Source organism: Trichomycterus rosablanca, chromosome 3 (genome assembly GCF_030014385.1).
Source record: "Trichomycterus rosablanca isolate fTriRos1 chromosome 3, fTriRos1.hap1, whole genome shotgun sequence".
NCBI lineage: Eukaryota > Metazoa > Chordata > Actinopteri > Siluriformes > Trichomycteridae > Trichomycterus > Trichomycterus rosablanca.
In genome coordinates, this window is record NC_085990.1 from 32,897,994 (window position 1) to 32,916,416 (window position 18,423).

The 18,423-nt window shown below is 40.1% G+C and overlaps 1 protein-coding gene across 1 annotated transcript in view; it reads left to right on the forward strand.

Moving 5' to 3' along the window:
- pard3aa (par-3 family cell polarity regulator alpha, a) overlaps positions 1 to 18,423 on the forward strand; it is a 537,783-nt gene that overhangs the window by 276,416 nt on the left and 242,944 nt on the right. The window contains exons 6-7 of the mRNA XM_062991183.1: positions 10,200 to 10,285; positions 13,284 to 13,367. Coding sequence (XP_062847253.1) covers positions 10,200 to 10,285; positions 13,284 to 13,367 — 170 coding nt within the window. The remainder of the gene's footprint in view (positions 1 to 10,199; positions 10,286 to 13,283; positions 13,368 to 18,423) is intronic.

The window sequence follows — 18,423 nt, forward strand, 5'->3', positions numbered from 1 at the left end:
ATGATCCTCCCTCATAATCACCTCCAAATGATGATGAATCGTGAAAGAGCAGCAATTAACTAATGCTTAAGTGAAGTCGCATTCTAAAAGCTTTATGCTTGTTGTAAAGATCTGCTTAGTGAGTATTAGATATCAATAAGACTAGGGTGAGGATACATCAATTATTTTTCTTTTCTTTATTATTTTTTTAAATTATTATTTTATTTTTAAATAAATAATCATTAAACTTTTTTTCTATTTATTTTAGGGCTGTCAAACGATAATTTTTTTTAATCGCGATTAATCTCAGAAAATCATATAGTTAATCGCGATTAATCACATTAAAAAAAATCTGTGTAAATGTTATAGAAAACAAGGATTTTTAAGTGAAATGTTACAGTTAAAATGGTGAACACATTTTATGCTAAATGTACTTATGTTAAAAACTGCTGGGACAAGAGAAAACTGTTTTATTCACTCACATACTAGGCAGTAATACTATCCAGTGGTTTAATGGACGTTTCTACACGAACTGAGTGTGTTTAGACTAGGGTGGCCAGATTCATAGTAACAAAAAGGAGGACATTACACCCCAAAAAGCCGGACATCATATTAGGAACAGGGGGACATGCTACTGCAACACACAGAATGAATCCAGAACCCATATAACAGAGTTTTTGACCAATTTAAGCAAGAATTATATAACAAATGACTGTTTTACTCACTAAATGTTGTGTCTTTTCATATTTAGGTCCGTTCATCGCTGCCTCAAAAGTTAACTTTTTGGCATTTTCACCGCGTTCCTGATCATGAGAGCTGAGTGATTGACTCAGAGAGGGCGGGCGAAATTCAACCACCCAATCACAGACTAGCATTTAGAGGGCGGACCTTCTCCGATTGGCCAGTGGTAGCGCTGTAAGCAGTGAAATGAGTTAAACCAATGAAATACAAAGCATTTGTTTCGACATGTACCTGAGCCAATGGTAAATAATATTGATCAAAAATGAAACCAGTTCACTCCAAAAGGAGGATTTTGAAGTGTCCGTCCTAGCGTTACGTGAATGGAGGACTGGCAGCTTCTTTATTATGCAAGTGCATTACTACGACACTACGACGCTCGGTAACATTATGTTAACAAACCGCAAATAAAAAACGGTGGCAAGTCCGACATTAAAACGTTTGTTCTACCAGTCAAGTCTCAACATGAACTAGAATTTGCGTTAACGGCACTAATTTTTATAATCGCGTTAAATTGAGATTGCGTTAATGCGTTATTATCGCGTTAACTTCGACAGCCCTAATTTATTTATGCATTTTCTCCCTTTTTGTCCCGATTTGCATAGTCAATTTGTCTTCCGCTGCTGCTGCTTTCGAAGAGGGTATATTGCAACTCACGTGCCCTCCGACACGTGCGCAGTCCTAGCGGACCCCTTCTTTACCCCGTCCATACACAACGTTGAAGACCCCACCCACTTAGTACGGTCATTTCCCCACCCAGCAGACTCGGTGGCCAATTTGTGTCTGCTGCACACACTGCCAATCATGCCCGCTAGATGGCGCTTAGCCAACCAGTAGCAGAGCCGAGACTCGAACCGGGGTGTTCAGAATCTCTGCGCTGGTGTGCTAGCGGAATATCCTGCTTCGCCACCTGGGTGCCTGTCTTTTTGTTTCTTTGTTTTCCACAGATTTTATCTAAATTTATCGCTATTTAGTTTTGCATTTTGTAAGCAAATCTAAATATAATGCTGTATTAAAGCATTATTAAAGTGGTTGATCAGATGATGTTTTTTTTTCTTCCCTATATTGCTATAGCTGAAAACCAAATATTCTATTTAGTTGTGAGATGTAATGGTCAGTAGGAGCTCAGTGGTTAAGATACTGGCCAAGATGCCACTGTCAGGCTCCTGAGCAAGGCCCTTAACTCTCAATTGCTTGCATGTTTTTCATCACTGTAAGTTGCTCTGGATAAAAGCGTCTGCTAAATGCCACAAATGTAAATATAATATAATGTCTGGGTCATATTTTTTGTTGTCAGATCATATAAGCTCATGCCTAATATATCTTACATTGTGAAGCATATACTTTATAAATGATTCATTAAACCAAACCAATTTGATTGCTTGGCATATGAACCTGGCCTTGGCTTTAGTCCCTCTCCAGGTCCTAATCTGCTCCTTCGCTTTCAGAGAATCATCCCAGAGTGGCCTCGGACAAAAGCAAATTGGGGTAACTTGATTTTTAATAATTCATACCCTCTCAAAGCGCAGTGTAGTATGAGAGAGCATTCCTGTCTGTGGTTATTGATGAGGGCCTGGGAGTTTTAGACACGATGGGCTTTAGGCTTTTGTTATTGACTAAGTGATTGATTTAAACCCTCATAATTAGCTAGCCTAATTTAATTAAAGTGCAATTTAACGATACTACCACCCCACCAAAGCGTGCTCTGGCATTGATAGATATGCCTGCGCTTGTATGAAATCTCACTTGACAGATGATGTATTCGGTACAGATGCGATGCATTGACTGAGGCGGAGAGGGAGTGGAAGAGAAGACTTGCTTAGCAATGCCGCCCGGCGTCCCTCACTTCCCCTCTCCAACCTTTTGATCTGGACAAATGCGACCAGCTCACGTTTCTGATTTAATTTACTTAATAGCATTAAAAACCTGTTCAGCTTTAATTTTCTTAAAGCAATTCACGTCATGGCTAAACTTTTATACACCATTAGCAGTGACTTAAGAAACGAAATGCAGACAGATGGAAGTGCGGCCATGTCTCTGTTGATTAAAGCAAAGGGAATAAAAGTGGCATGGAAGTTCAGTTAGATGAATAAAGGTGAGTAAGTGAAATGGGCACTTACGGGAAACTAGAGTCAGACCACTTCAGAGAACTCGAGAAAAGGCTTTTCTTTGCTTGTCGTTTTGGGCAAATGTTTAATATGTAGTAATTAATATAATCCATAGTGCATTACACAATTACAATAGATTTGTAATTTGTTTTATAATATGACATTTTTAGTTATATAATTATAGCTATTAAACAGAAATAAAGGAGTTACCAGCCTTGTCAGTAATTCTACAGATATAGCTGACCATGCCCGATGCAGGTAAGGTCAGAGGTCCCCTTTAACCGCAACAGCAGCCGAACAAGGTGCCGACAAGAGTGGCAGACAAATACAAAGAGCCTGAGAGTTTCTTTGTTAGTGTTAACATTTATGGCATTTAGGGGACACTTTTATCCGAAGCAGCTCGTGACTGAATGCAAGCACTCCGGAGTTAAGAGACTTGCTCAGGGGCAGTGGGAACTTAGCAGTGGTGGGAATTAAACCAGCGACCTTCTAATCAATAAGGAACAGTACTTTCAGTGCTTCCACTACTACTGTGCTATAGCTCTTGGAAATCAATTGGTCACCTGATTCATACTTGTCTGTGAAGGCCACCTGCAGCAAGCCTAGAGACTGTGAGTGCAATGGGAAATTTGATTGGCCTAATTTGGGACAGGAAAAAGGGGGACGACCTATTGATCAGTAAAATACAGGATTATGTCAGAGTATCAGTTTATAACATGTTATTATTTGGGACTCACTTCAGTGTGATGTGCACTTTTTTTTGCCTAATTAACAGTGGTCTAGCCACTCAGGTGGCGCAGCGGTAAAAAGTACACTAGCACACCAGAGTTGGGGTTTCGAATACATCATATCGAATCTCAGCTCTGCCTTTCCAACTGGGCTGGGCGGCTGCATGAACAACGATTGGCTGTTGTTCACAGGGGTAAAAAGTCGGACCATAGGTCCTCATAACTGGTGCAACTGTGGCCCCTGCTGGCTGACTGATTGCGCCTGCACAGGGCTGAGGAATAATGCTGATGGGGGTGTGGCCGTCCGTACACAGTGCTTGTCGATGTATGAACTTGACTCGTGCAGGTGAAAAATGCAGTCTGTACTGACTGTACGTGCCATAGGGGGCGGGGCGTATGTCAGTTGAGAGGCGTCCTCAGTCAGCGGCGAAGGGTCGAATCAGTATTGAGGACACATTCAGGGTAATTGGACACGACTAGATTAGGGGAGACAATTGGGGTGGAGGGGGTGGGAACAGTGGTCTATATATATTTTTTTATTTTTATTTTTTTAATTTTAATTTTTTTAATATACACATCAGCATTTTGATTGGGCTGCATTGAGCTATATAAGTGATTCATTGGTCAGTGAATTGACTTGTATAGCTTGGTTTTTGTTGTCAGACTGTACAATGATAGAAGAATAAGACAAGTTTCAATCAATACAGAAGGCAACATTAAAAATGATTTGAGTCATTAACAAACACAAGTGCTCAGATTGCCCGTTTAAATCCCTGGCAAAGTATGCTTTACATCTTTTCTCATCCATACAGGACAAACCAAAGTGCAGTATTCATGCACCAATATTAGATTACCCAGGTCATCTCAGTGTCTACTAATGACTTTAGTCTGAGTTTAGCCTTTTTTTAACGTATGTATGTCCAGCACAGATGCACATAACTGTCAAAGAACTGCTGACCAGTATGATAAATCTTCTTCTGTAATAGGGGTCATCGAATCTGTGGATTCAGACGTGGCTGTATGGGTAGAAAGGGTTAGTATGAGGCCACCAGTCAAGTCCAATTCAATCAGCTCTCTCTCTAGTAGCTTTAATTGGGATAATGGAAGTTGGCTGTAAGGGACAGCTATATTATAATGGGTCTTTGTTGAACATAGAGTTGCCAGTCTGTTTTTGAAATTGATACTGCCTAAATTGGGTTGCCTTGTGGGTACCGGTGACAGTGCACGTCTTCTGTTTAATATATCACCAAACTGACCACTTCACAAAGTTGAATGGATTCTAAATGCTCTAATATGATCAAACCAAATGTTTGTTGTGCACATGGTAATTTATGTAAGCTTAAAAATATCTTGGGAGCCAAAGTATTTTTTATTGTTAACAAATTACCCAGATGATTCCCTTAATATGATTCCAAGGGTGGATGTCTGGCTCATATTCAGGGCAGGAGGGAGTCGGTGGTGTCCATCAAGATCAAGGACAGGTGTGCACTTACATTTGGCCATGTAGTTCATGCTTGTGTGTTAGCCTGTTGTAAGGTCAGGATGGCAAAGTAAATGGCTGTGATTGGGACCCCTGCCATTCGAGTCCTCTTTGCTTTGTGTTTATACCTGTAGTTTATACATTTTAATTTAGGGGTCGCGACAGCAGGTCTGGTTTACAGATCTCTGGACTTACAGAGACCCAGCACAATTTTTACTTCGAATGGCCTTCCTGAAGCATCCGTCTTATTTTTTATCCGGGCTTAGGACCAGCACCCGAGAGGGCACTGAGTGCATCTTCCAATGGCTTGGTGGTTGGGTAGAACTGTCGCCTCACAGCAAGAAGGTCCTGGGTTTGATTCCCAGGTGAAGTGGTCCAGGTCCTTTTTGTGTGGAGTTTGCATGTTCTCCCCGTGCCTACGTGGGTTTCCTCCCTGGAAGTCCGGTTTTGTTCCACAGTCCAAAGACATGCAAGTGAGGTGAATTGGAGATACAAAATTGACATTAAATCTTGTGAACTGATGAATCTTGTGTAACCAGTAACTACCTGTCCTGTCATGAATGTAACCAAAGCGTGTAAAACATGGCGTTAAAATCCAAATAAAATAAAATAAATAAATCCAATGGCTGGCCTGGCTATTTCCAGAATGCCGTTCCCCCAGATATTAGCCAAACAAACCCCAGGAATGTAAAATTGAACTATATATTTCAAGTAAATCAAAGGCACATGTATTGGATCATAACTTGTTTTTAAAACAAATATCTTTGCACTACCTAACACCAGTCTTTAATTAAACATTTACTTTTGAATTAAAAATGGCATTATTATTAATTAAGCTATTTTTAATATTGTGTCAGATTTCTGCTTGAATAACTTTACACACATCAGAGAACTGTTTCATTCAGCTCTCAGCACTGCCTTCCTCATTGTGTGCCATGTGCACTAATTAGCACTTTATATTTTTGGTCGGGAGCATGACTGAGCTCTTTGTAAATATTTCAACAGTCATTGTTTCAGTATGCAGTGAAATCACCTTCTTCCTTCTGTTACACTGTGCCTCATTAAGCAGCTCTTTATATTGGAAGTGAAAGCAGGTGCCTAGGCGTGTGTAGAAACAGTATTTCAGAGCTGTGTTTGGTTAATAATTTTAAGATTTTTTTTTTTTTGCTTTTGGACTGCACTTAGATCCCTCTAGATAAGGAACAGTCAGTACAGTGGTGTTTCTATTGCACGTTGAGCTACGGTGTAGTGGTTCAACACCATTGTTCTGGGTGTAAATGTGACCTCTTGACTTTTTGCAGTTCAGCTCCGTGATCCCTGATCCCCACTAGCTGAGGGAAGACATGTATGACAGTTTAAGGTCATCCAGGTCATTTTGAAGTAGCTGGTTGGTATAATGCAATATACACACATGTTCCTTCCAAGCTTCGTCATTCAATTTTACTCAATTCTGCTCATGTCCTTGTTTCTCCAGTTCTTTGCTGTTCTATTCATTCAATCAAAGGAGCTTCATTAGTAATTCTGTTCTTGTAGCAGTATTTGGTTATTGATCATGTAGGTGTTTTAGTGTTTTTTCACACTGTAGATCTTCTGCTGATCTTCCAGCTGTTGCTTCACTCATAATGCACCTCAACAGCATTAGTTTTACTAATTTCCTAGATGTTTCATCATCTGTATGAGTCACCTTATACATTGTCTAATCCTGTAGCATTTTATTTATCGGGCAGTGGTAGCTCAGCGGTTAGATACAGGACTAGTAATTGAAAGGTCACTAGTTCAAGACCCACAACTGCCAGGTTGCCAAGGTCCTTAATCCTTAATCGCTTGCATTGTATATGATCTCAATTGTAAGACTCTTTGCATCTGCTAAATGCTAAAAATGTAAAATTTTTCCAACCTTTTTCCCTAATTTGTCTCCCCTAATCTAGTCGTGTCCAATTACCCTGATTGCATCCTCCACTGATTCAACCCTCCACCTCTGACTGAGGACGCTTCTCAACTGACACGCCCCCTCCGACACGTGCTCAGTACAGACTGCATTTTTCACCTGCATCAGTCGACTTCATATATACTGATCAGCACTGTGCACGGAGAGCCACACCCTGATCAGCATTATTCCTCAGCCCTGTGCAGACACCATCAATCAGCCAGCAGAGGTCGTAACTGCACCAGTCATGAGGACCCATGAACCGGCTTGCCCATAACAGCCAATCGTTGTTCATGCAGTCGCCCAGCCCAGCCAGATGGCAGAGCTGAGATTCGATGCAATGTATTCGAAAACCCAGCTCTGGTGTGCTAGCATATTTTACCACTGCGCCACCTGAGCTGCCCTGAAAGTATAAATTTAAATTTAGCTTATTTTTCGACTCTAATGTTTGGCATCTTAAATCTTAAAGTCAGTACTAGTTTAATTATTTTCTTCAGATAGCTGAGTAGGTTTATCACGTCTGCTGATCTTCCAGCTGTTGCTCCTCTCACATTGCATCTCAACAGCATTAGTTCTACTAATTTCCCAGATGTTTCATCATCAATATGAGCCACCCTATACATTGTCTAATCCTGTAGCATTTTATTTATCTTTTTTTTTTTTTTTTTTACTTCATTTACTGATCTTTCTGGTCAGAGTTTTTAGTCCTGGTCCTCACATACTGTATTACTTCCAATTTTCTTGCTTTTTGTGATTTCACCACTTCCAGTTCTGGCTTTCTAAATAGCTGTTAATTTAAATCAAGTGTAGAATCTGATGGGCTTTAATAGCTGCATTGATCTCAGTGTTTGGCATTTAAATGAGATAGCTGACAATAGATAGCTGGTTTTTTTTTTAAGTGCATCTTGATGTTCCTAAAGTCAGAACTAGCTCACTTCTTCACATTTGATTTACATTTATACTAGCTACTAATATAGCTACTGTTATAATAACATGAGGCAAAAGTTATGAGATATGTTTAGAAGTATCATAGACGAATATTTCAACACTGCATCTAAAATTTTATTCCCATAGAACATGTTATGTACCACACCACACATTACTCCAATTTTCAACTACTTGTTTGGGTCAACTTATCACATGGCAGCCGTTCTTGCTCCCTATTCTTTCTGGGCACTTTTTAATTTCTGGTCAGGATGTTAAATTTTAAGATATGATGTGGTAAACACAAAAATAGTTGTGCCATTGTCTTTTGTTGTTAGCTGTACCAGTGTAATACACTTTCTAATCTCCAATAGTGTAACCTGTCACCACATGGCTGAGTGGCTGCTGGGCCCGGTCCAGATCTAATGCACAAAATCTGACGCACTCTACGCACACACACACACGTCCACTTTGTGTTTAGCAGCAGATGTGCCCCATTGAAACCCATAAGCTGGGTGGTAAAATATTCAATGAGTGAAAGTGAAGAGACACTGTTCCCTAGGGGTAAAAATGACCTTTTATTATGTGGGGTCCAGCAATACCCAGCAGGGCTCTTGGGAATGACAGACGAGGCTTTCAGTGAAGCTGACCTGTCACCCATTCTAATGCCTCTGGTTTGGCAGGTGGACAGAAGGAGACAAGATGGCAACCAGCCATCTTGCACATTATTTTTTTCCCCTCTACTATTCCCACCAACTGAGTCGTTGCCTTTGGGGGTTAATGGACATTGTTAGTTCTTTCCGTGTCAAGCTATGGAAGACCTTCCAAAATATATCCTCTTCTCTTGAACTTGTAGTGATTCGTGTTGGAGCAGGCAATGATTCTTCCAAATCAAAAAGCTAAGAGATCTTCAATTGTTTTCTTGGTATGCCTCAGGCAGCTTCTGGTATTGGAGTTAATGGCTTGGCAGTGTCACTGGTGATGAATATGAAGCAGCTTGACTTGTCTATGCCATCAAAGAGCTGTCAGAAACAACATATAGGCATATGTCTTCAGTTCTGTTTATTCCTATAAATGTATTTACTCACGTGTAATTGTCTGCTGTGTTGAATACAGAAGCATTAGCTGTGTGACTCACATTGGTGAGGTGCCATCTATTTGCTTGTAAATGTTTGCGGGTCATTTAAATCATAATTTGAGTTCACTGAATGAACCTGGGTGTTTGAAATTGAGTCAGAATTGAAATTGTAGAACAGGTTCAGATGTTATTTCACATCTAGTCGCAATATAAATAACTGTTTGGATGACATGTAATTAAGGCTCTGTGAGAAGAGAGGTGTTTGTCAGACAAGGTGATTGACATGTTTCTTCAGGCAAGGGTTCAGGACGATTTGCTTTTTTTTCTTCTGATGAAATTTTCATGACCTTCCTTTTAACCTCTCAGACAAAGCAGGAGATAGGGAAGAATGGACGCGAGAGAATGAGATAAAGAGGGAAAGCTAGCATGCCTCTCTAGGCTGTAGGTTCTTATTTGGTGAAGGGTGACTGTCTGAAAAGGCTGAATGCATTTCCATATAAAGATGCCGAAGCGCTTATTTAGCCATGCTTGACATTTCGACGCAAGGCGAAGGTTAAGGGTGAGACTGGCTGAATATTAATATAGGTGGCTAACAGACTGCCACTGGCTCTCACATAGTGTCTAGACGCCCACTTGGCCTTGGAAATGATCTTCATTGAAGGGCCTGAGCCAAATTAGAGAGGGTATATTCCTTTCTCATTATGCAGATATTTCCCCATTAAATGTGCTTGATTGAAGATTAGGCGCTCTCTCAGTCCCTTGCGAGACAAAAAATTGTAATGAAGGCATGAGCAAACACGGACCGGTCTCATTTGCATGACGTGCTTGATAGTAATATGAAGCTGTGCTTAGACTTTATGCACCAAGTCTTTGCTTTTCAGCTGAAGGTCACAGCAGAGAGTGTGGAATAAGGGGGATGTGATGTAAGAGAGTGGAAGAAGCACATATCTCTCAGACGGCACTATACCTTTATCTGATTAACCTCAGGCTGAGCCTTGCTAACCCCTGCTGATTGATTATGAGTAATCGATTATTGCCATATTTTTCTCAGATACCACTCCTGCTGCAATGCTTTTCAGTACTAAAAACCCTGATTAAAGAAATCAAAAATAAAATTAATAAATAAAGAAAAGCCATTGCTTCTCTTATCTTGTACTGTATTAGATTTGACTGAGATAGGGATGCTTCCTAAAAACAAATTAAGTATATCTGTTTTTTCATTGTTTGTTTTCCTCAGGAGGAAGAGGAGCAAGAAAGAAGAAGAGACAAAGGCAAAAATGGTCGAATAGAGCCAGTGGGCAGGGCGGACTCCCTTTCACTAGAGTAAGTTTTAATTTAAATAATTTATATACACCAATCAACCATAACTTTAAAACCACCTCCTTGTTTCTACACTCACTGTCTATTTTATCAGCTCCTCTTACCATATAGAAGCACTTTGTAGTTCTACAATTACTGTCTGTAGTCCATCTGTTTCTCTGCATGCTTGGTTAGCTCCCTTTCATGCTGTTGTTCAATGGTCAGGACTCTCCTAGGACCACTACAGAGCAGCAATTATTATTTAGGTGGTGGATGATTCTCAGCACTGCAGTGACACTGACATGGTGGTGGTGTGTTAGTGTGTGTTGTGCTGGTATGAGTGGAGACAGCAGCGCTTCTGGAGTTTTTAAATACCGTGTCTACTCACTGTCCACTCTATTAGACAATCCTACCTGGTTGGTGCACCTTGTAGATGTAAAGTCAGAGACGATCGCTATTCTATTGATGCTGTTTGAGTTGGTCATCGTCTAGACCTTGATCAGTGGTCACAGGAAGCTGCCCACGAGGTGCTCTTGGCTGGATATTTTTGGTTGGTGGACTATTCTCAGTCCAGCAGGTAGAGTGAGGTTTTTAAAAACTCCATCAGCACTGCTGTGTCTTATCCACTCATACCAGCACAACACACACTAACACACCACCATCATGTCAGTGTCACTGCAGTGCTGAGAATGATCCACCCAAATAATACCTGCTCTGTAGTGGTCCTGGAAGAGTCCTGACCATTGAAGAACAACATGAAAGGGGGCTAACAAAGCATGCAGAGAAACAGATGGACTACAGTCAGTAATTGTAGAACTACAAAGTGCTCCTATATGGTAAGTGGAGCTGATAAAATGGTCAGTGTGTGTAGAAACAAGGAGGTGGTTTTAATGTTATGGCTGATCGGTGTATATATGGAATATTCTCTGGCTGAACAGCCTAGGCATTGGGAGGTACACTTGTCAGTGTGTTCTCAGGGCCGATACCAAGCCTGGAAGGGCATCCGGAGTAAAAACTAGACGCTTTTATGATATTTAAGACTTTAGACTTTAGGTTATTGCATCTTTCACAGTCAGGCTTCCACACACAGGTCTTGCTGGCTTACTGCTGTTCACACACACAAGCCCGCTGCAGGCCCCAGTCTGATTCTAATCACTTAATTGAGGTGTCGATTTGGGTTCCCTCATCGACCCACATGTCTTAATGGCTGTCTAAATTATAGATGGCCGTGTGTAGAAAGAGTAGGTGAAATCCACCACTGTAGGGCCTTTTAACCTTCCCCGAAACAAAATTGTTATCCTGTTTCCTCCTGTATATTTTACACTGTTGTGTAAAAAAATAAAATACATTTTTCACTGGGGTGGAATAGAACATGGCCAGAGGTATGCGGACACCTGACAATGAGTGTCCGCATACCTTGTAGGTTTTGCAATATTGTAGGTTTTGCAATATTAATAAGGAGCTGTCAAAAGCACTTACTAGGTTAGGTACTGATGTTGGGCGTGATGGGATTAGCATCTTCTTTGTAACCCTTTTTGCATCAAGCTAAAAAGCATCAACCAAGTGCTTAGACCAGATATACAGTATTATGCAACCTATGTGTGGACAATCTTTGCATATGCAGCAAGGGGAGAAACATGCCAACAACATAAATACAATTACAAATGACCACAAACCACGTCTAGGAACGTGCACTGAAAAATTAATTTAAATTCTCTGAAACAAAGACATTATGCAACCATTATACAGCCAATTATGATCCCTGTACCTAGACTTAGAGAATATACTTTAGAGAATGGATAATTCTTTATTTTGAAAATCTGAACATATAACTAGACATCCTAGCCAATATGCACAATTGCCTAGCAACACCATATGACCTTAAGTCAAAAGTAACATTCACAGTATATACAGAGCAATATATACAGATGGATCCAAACCAGAAATCTTGTAGCGGCATCAATATTAACCCTCAATCTGCAACATATAGTATCTGCCCACCTGACCAAAGCTCCCACACCCTGCTACTTGCAGTACAATATCAAATCAAAATCAAGGTTTATTTGTCACATACATAGTCATACACAGTACAACTGGCAGTTAAATGCTTTAGTGACTGCTCAGCCACATTAGTTACAAAAACGTACAAATAGTCAAAATATATATTATACAAAAAATATAGAAATGTTTTTAAAATGTAAAAATGTAGACCAATACAACCAAAAAGAACAACGTAAAACAAATTCCTAATATGCTCTGATTCCTATAAACCTTGGAAACTGAAAACACAGATCACCCCACAATAGTAGCCATCCGCATCAAAGCAAACACACTATGGAAGCAAGAATATCAAATCACCCTGTGCTGGATACCAGGCCATTATGAGTTTACAGGTTTAAATGAACACGCATATAGGACAGCACAAAGCGCTAACAGAAAAAGAAACATTGGGCATGAACCCCAAAATGCCTACATTGCTGACAAATTGCAAACAGAATAGAACAAGGAAACAAACAACAAGCTCCATAAAATCGTCTCCATCTTTGGAAAAAGACAAGTTCACAAACACAGAAATTGACAGGACCAAATAGTTTACACCATAGTATACAGGTATACATGTTATCCAACCTCACACACAAATATCTATTAACGGGTGAAGCCACACCATATACGAGGGATCTTCAAAAAGTTTACACACTTTTATATTTTGGTTGGGAACAGTGAGGGAGGGAGGAGTCGTAATTGGTTGTGTCTGAGAGACTGAGAGAGCTTATAGTCTGGATTTAGCACCATCTGATTTCCACCTTTTTGGACCGCTCAAAGAAGCTTTAAGGGGAAGAAGATTTTCATGTGATGATGATGTGAACGCAGCGGTGCATCAGTGGCTACGCATCAGTGGCTGACTATTTGTTTCCTGGTGCAATCTGTGAGACCTGTATAGTGCAATTATATTGTTAGTCCCCTTATAGTCATTGTATTAACTGTTTTGTTTTTTTGTTTGTCCTTTATTACTGTCCTGTAGGGATCTACTTAAACCAGTGGAGGTATCGAATGGTGGCGGGCCGCTGGGTATCCATGTGGTATCGTTCAGCTCCGATGAAACCAGGTAAATCAAAGTTAATCTCAGAAAAACTATCTAACACTTGTTAGCTTGTTAGGTACAGTCTGTAACACTGTGCCTTTTGCTATCATCTTTATTACACTTCTCTCTTCTTTTTATCTGTTAGTTGCTGTTATTGTGTGTTAGGAGCACTAGCGTGTTAGCTTCCTTCTATTTTCAACCCCTCTGATTTTCCTTCTTATTTCTTTCTCACGGCTGCTCTTGAGCTTTCAACAGTGACAGACTTTGTTCTGCATTTGTTCTTTCACTCTTTATAGCATATCTTATCAAAGGACTTGCTTTCCTTCTTTAATGCAAGGCATACTTTTCCTCTCGCATAGAACTCCTCCACAGTACCCTGCTGAAATTTCTCCTTGACTGTTTGTGCCATTTTCTATGGCATTCCTCCAGAGCTCTCAGAATAATAAACTAAGAAATTCAATAGCTGAGGTCTTGAGAGAGTTCAGAAGAGGGAAGCAAGAACGATTTTGCGACTTTGCAATCCCCATAGACCAACTGAAGGGACACAGGAGTCACAGGTCTGAATGAAACACAGCTTTATGGTCATGTGGGGCCGAGGAAACGGGCCAAGCCAATCCAGCTAAAGCACCGTACCCAATCAGGGTAAAAGCTCATCTTTAACAGTGACAGTGCCTTCTTAACTACAGCGAGGCCTTTATGCAAGGTCACAGAAATTCACTAATGAACGAGACACAGTCTGCGTTGTCATCAGATATTCTAGTTAGGGGTCACAAGGATTTTTTTTACTCTGAACGTTAAATAGAAGGTACAAAGAAGTGAGAAGTTTAGTAATAATATTTACTGTACAGTATGTATACATTGCAAATGATAATATGATTTTAATTGTATCCATTTTTCATATTTATGGCATTTAGCAGTTTTTATTATTATTATTTAAATCAGCTTACAGTTGTGACAATGCAAGCAAGTGTTAAGGGCTTTGCTCAGGAGTCCATCAGTGGCACCTTGGCAAATCAATTAATTCATGTTTTTATTAAAATAAATACTTCATCATTATCCAGCCTAACTAAATCTGATACTCGATGAGATAATATCAATGGCCCAACAGTGGCAGCTTGAGGACTGTAGGGTTTCCTCCCCTCTTACAAAAACAAAAGGCATTCTGACTGACTGATTGTCATGTCAGCCCTTCACCCAGTGTTTCTGAGTGGCACTTGACCCACCCTAGATCACAGGTTTAAAGCTTCAGACCATCACTGATCATGGGTCCTGCTTCCCAGAATTACTGGGCGCAGTGCAGTGACACACCCTTGCCAGTCATGTCTGTGCAGACGCCTGAACAGCCAATAGTGCATTAAGTAGAAATTAGGTGGTTGGTAAAAATCAATGAAAGCACACTCAAGCTTTTTGCACATATGAACTGTATGGATTTGGTGTTTGATTTTTAAAATATTAGTACAGTGAAATTCATTACTGGTGTATTTCTCTTTCTTTCATTATTTTGAACATAACTGCACCAAAGTAAGTATCAAATATTTAGTATTTTATTTTATAATTTAATATTTTATTTTATTTTGGTAATAGCACTCTCAAAACGACTTCAACTTTCTAAATCACATTGCTGGGGAATCTATTTCTATCGACTGTCTGTCAACACTTGACTATCTTTCTTTATACAACACAACCAGACTCAGTTTCCCAAAACACAGATTTATCTTTACGGAAGGATAAAAAATAGAGACCCATGTGGGTGCTGCCTTTTTTACCAATGGCCACTGCAGCAGTATCCGCCTCGCTCGTCATGCTTCAATATTTACGGCAGAGGCTCATGCACTCCTCTTGGCTGTCAGACATATATCTATTAGTCCCCATAAACTATATGTTATCTGTTCAGACTCAAAACCCTGCATACAAGCTCTTGAATCCATGAAGACAGACCACCCAATAATCAGAGAACTGCTCAGTGTGGACAAAGAACTTTACAGCCAAGGTTTTTCCATCTTCTACTGCTGGATTCCAGATCACAGTGGCATAGAAGGAAACGAAAAAGCAGACAGCCTGGCAAAGGAAGCAAAAAATCAAGACATATCTTGGAAATACATTCCCAAAACTGATGCTTACCCTCAAATCAAAGTTTACTGCAGAGAGAAATGGCAAGAAGAGTGGTCTAGCAATCCGCAAAATAAACTACTTGAAATAACTCCCAACATCGGTATTTCACACAATCGAGACTTTTTAAATAGACAAGACCAGACGATTATAACCCGTTGCCTAATAGGCCATACTGCCACCTCCTGGTTGGCGAGCAGGCACCAGTTTGTCAATTCTGTGCTAACAACCTAACAATTAAACATATTTTATTAGAATGCGCTACGGTTTCTACTATCAGAGACATTTTTTACAGCGTTGAGAATATAAGTACTGTTTGAGAGGATTCCTCCAGTTAAAATTGTTAATTTCTAAAGTCTAAATTTAAAACAAATGATATGAACATGTAATATTTTACAGTTCAAATTACCTGTCCTTGCCATAAAATAGCCATTATAAAACGGATAGTTCCGGTCCTAAAATCTGATTGGCTGAGACGCGTTCGAAGCCGTTGTAAAATCCCCGATAAACGCACACCTATGACCACCTCACATCATTCCATATTAATACGCCACTGAAAAGAAAAAATTAATGTTATTTTCGCCCTCATGTTGCCTAGCAACACTGTTAATCGAACTATTTTGCGTCGCGGAAGAATGCTTTATTGTAAGTTTATACACAATAAATACATTTATGAATTAAACATTGTTGTATTTATTATATTTTATGTTGACCGCCAGTTTATAAAAGCAATAAGCCACTCGAGGCCGTGCATTACTGTTATGATTTTAGCACGGGGAAAGAAGTTTTAGGCACTCCGCTTCGTGTCGTGCCAAAAACATCATCCCCGTGCTAAAATCACAGTAATGCACGGCCTCTCGTGGCTTATTGCTTTAATACGTTGCTGATATGGCAATAAACCCAAACAAACAAACTATCAACTGTCTTGTTTTTCATTTTTTATTAGAACACAGAAAAAAAACTGTAGATGATTATATGTGTGCTGGTCAACATGTGTTACATGTAAACCCATAGTATAGATGGTCCAGAATGTGTTTTCTCCAACCTCCAAACATTGAAGCGATTGTTCCTCCACCAGCTGTATTGTTCCAGCTGTTTTATTAGATCCTGTAGAACTCTGCTGAATATTTAATGTTAGAACCAACAAATCTGCCCAACCAGGGCAGTCCACAAGCTCGCCGCACCCTGCTACTAAAGGATTAATTAAGGCTTGTGACAGTGCGGCTGCTGTCACACATGACCATGCTGATGCATACCACCAACTCAAACCATGAGTCTCACAGTTGAAGAGAAAACTTTTTAAATGACCTCTGTCCTGATTCTGCCTCAGAAATGATGCATCTGCCATTAAAACAAACACACTAATACACACATTCTCTCACTCAAAAGCATGTGACTACATTATTCTGATAATGCGATCTCATCTTGTGACCAGTATAAACTGTAAACAAGCAGACAGTGTAATTGCGGCGCATAAATGGATTCTGATTGCATTATTATTCAATTAAAGCCGGTGGAGGAGAACAGGTGGTCTCCTTCTTGCTAAGCATTCTGGGCCATCATTTAAGTGACGGGTGGCACTACCACAGCTCATATAATGATCAAGGAGCTGCAGATTCAGCTAGTCTTGTCTGATTGTCTGTTAATGACTGCAGCTGGGACAACCTTTAGATCCTGATATGACTATGAGAAACCTATTTAATACTGAGGGGTTCATTTGAGTGGGGACACAAACTGTACCCACCTCTCTGTAAAACTGCTGTCCTGTTGTTTATCTGCATTGGCTTAATGTGGATATAGAATGGAAAAAGAAATTGAAGATAGATGGATGGATAGATGGATGGACAGATGGATGGATAGATGGATGATGGATGGGTGGATGGATGGATGGATGGATGGATGGATAGATGATGGATGGATGGATGGATAGATAGATAGATGATGGATGGATGGATAGATGGATGGATGGATAGATAGATGGGCAGATGGATTGGATTGGATGGATGGATGGATGGATGGATGGATGGATGGATGGATGGATGGATGGATGGATAGATAGATAGATAGATAGATAGATAGATAGATAGATAGATGGGCGGATGGATGGATGGATAGATGGATGGATGGATGGATAATGGATGGATGGATAGATGATGGATGGATGGATGGATAGATGATGGATGGATGGATAGATAGATGATGGATGGATGGATGGATGGATAGATGATGGATGGATGGATGGATAGATAGATAGATGGGCAGATGGATTGGATTGGATTGGATGGATTGGATGGATAGATGGATGGATGGATGGATGGATAGATAGATATATGGATGGATGGATGGATGGATGGATAGATGGATGGATGGATAGATAGATGATGGATGGATGGATGGATGGATAGATAGATGGGCAGATGGATTGGATTGGGATGGATGGATGGATGGATGGATAGATAGATGATGGATGGATGGATGGATAGATGGGCAGATGGATTGGATTGGATGGATGGATGGATAGATAGATAGATAGATGGATGGATGGATGGATGGATAGATAGATGGGCAGATGGATTGGATTGGATTGGATGGATGATGGATGGATGGATGGATAGATGATGGATGGATGGATGGATAGATGATGGATGGATGGATGGATAGATGATTGATGGATGGATGGATAGATAGATATATAGATGGATAGATGGGCAGATGGATTGGATTGGATGGATGGATGGATGGATGGATGGATGGATAGATGATGGATGGATGGATGGATAGATGGACAGACAGATAGATCAGATAGATAGATAGATAGAAATACAGTATGTAATATAATAAACTATTAAAAAACTATTAAAAAAACTGTCATTTGCAGTAAATATTATTAGAATAACAAATTGTAAGTGGTAAAATTAGCCAATAATAACCAGCTTTAAAGACAAGCTTTGTACTTTTCTACCAGGCACTG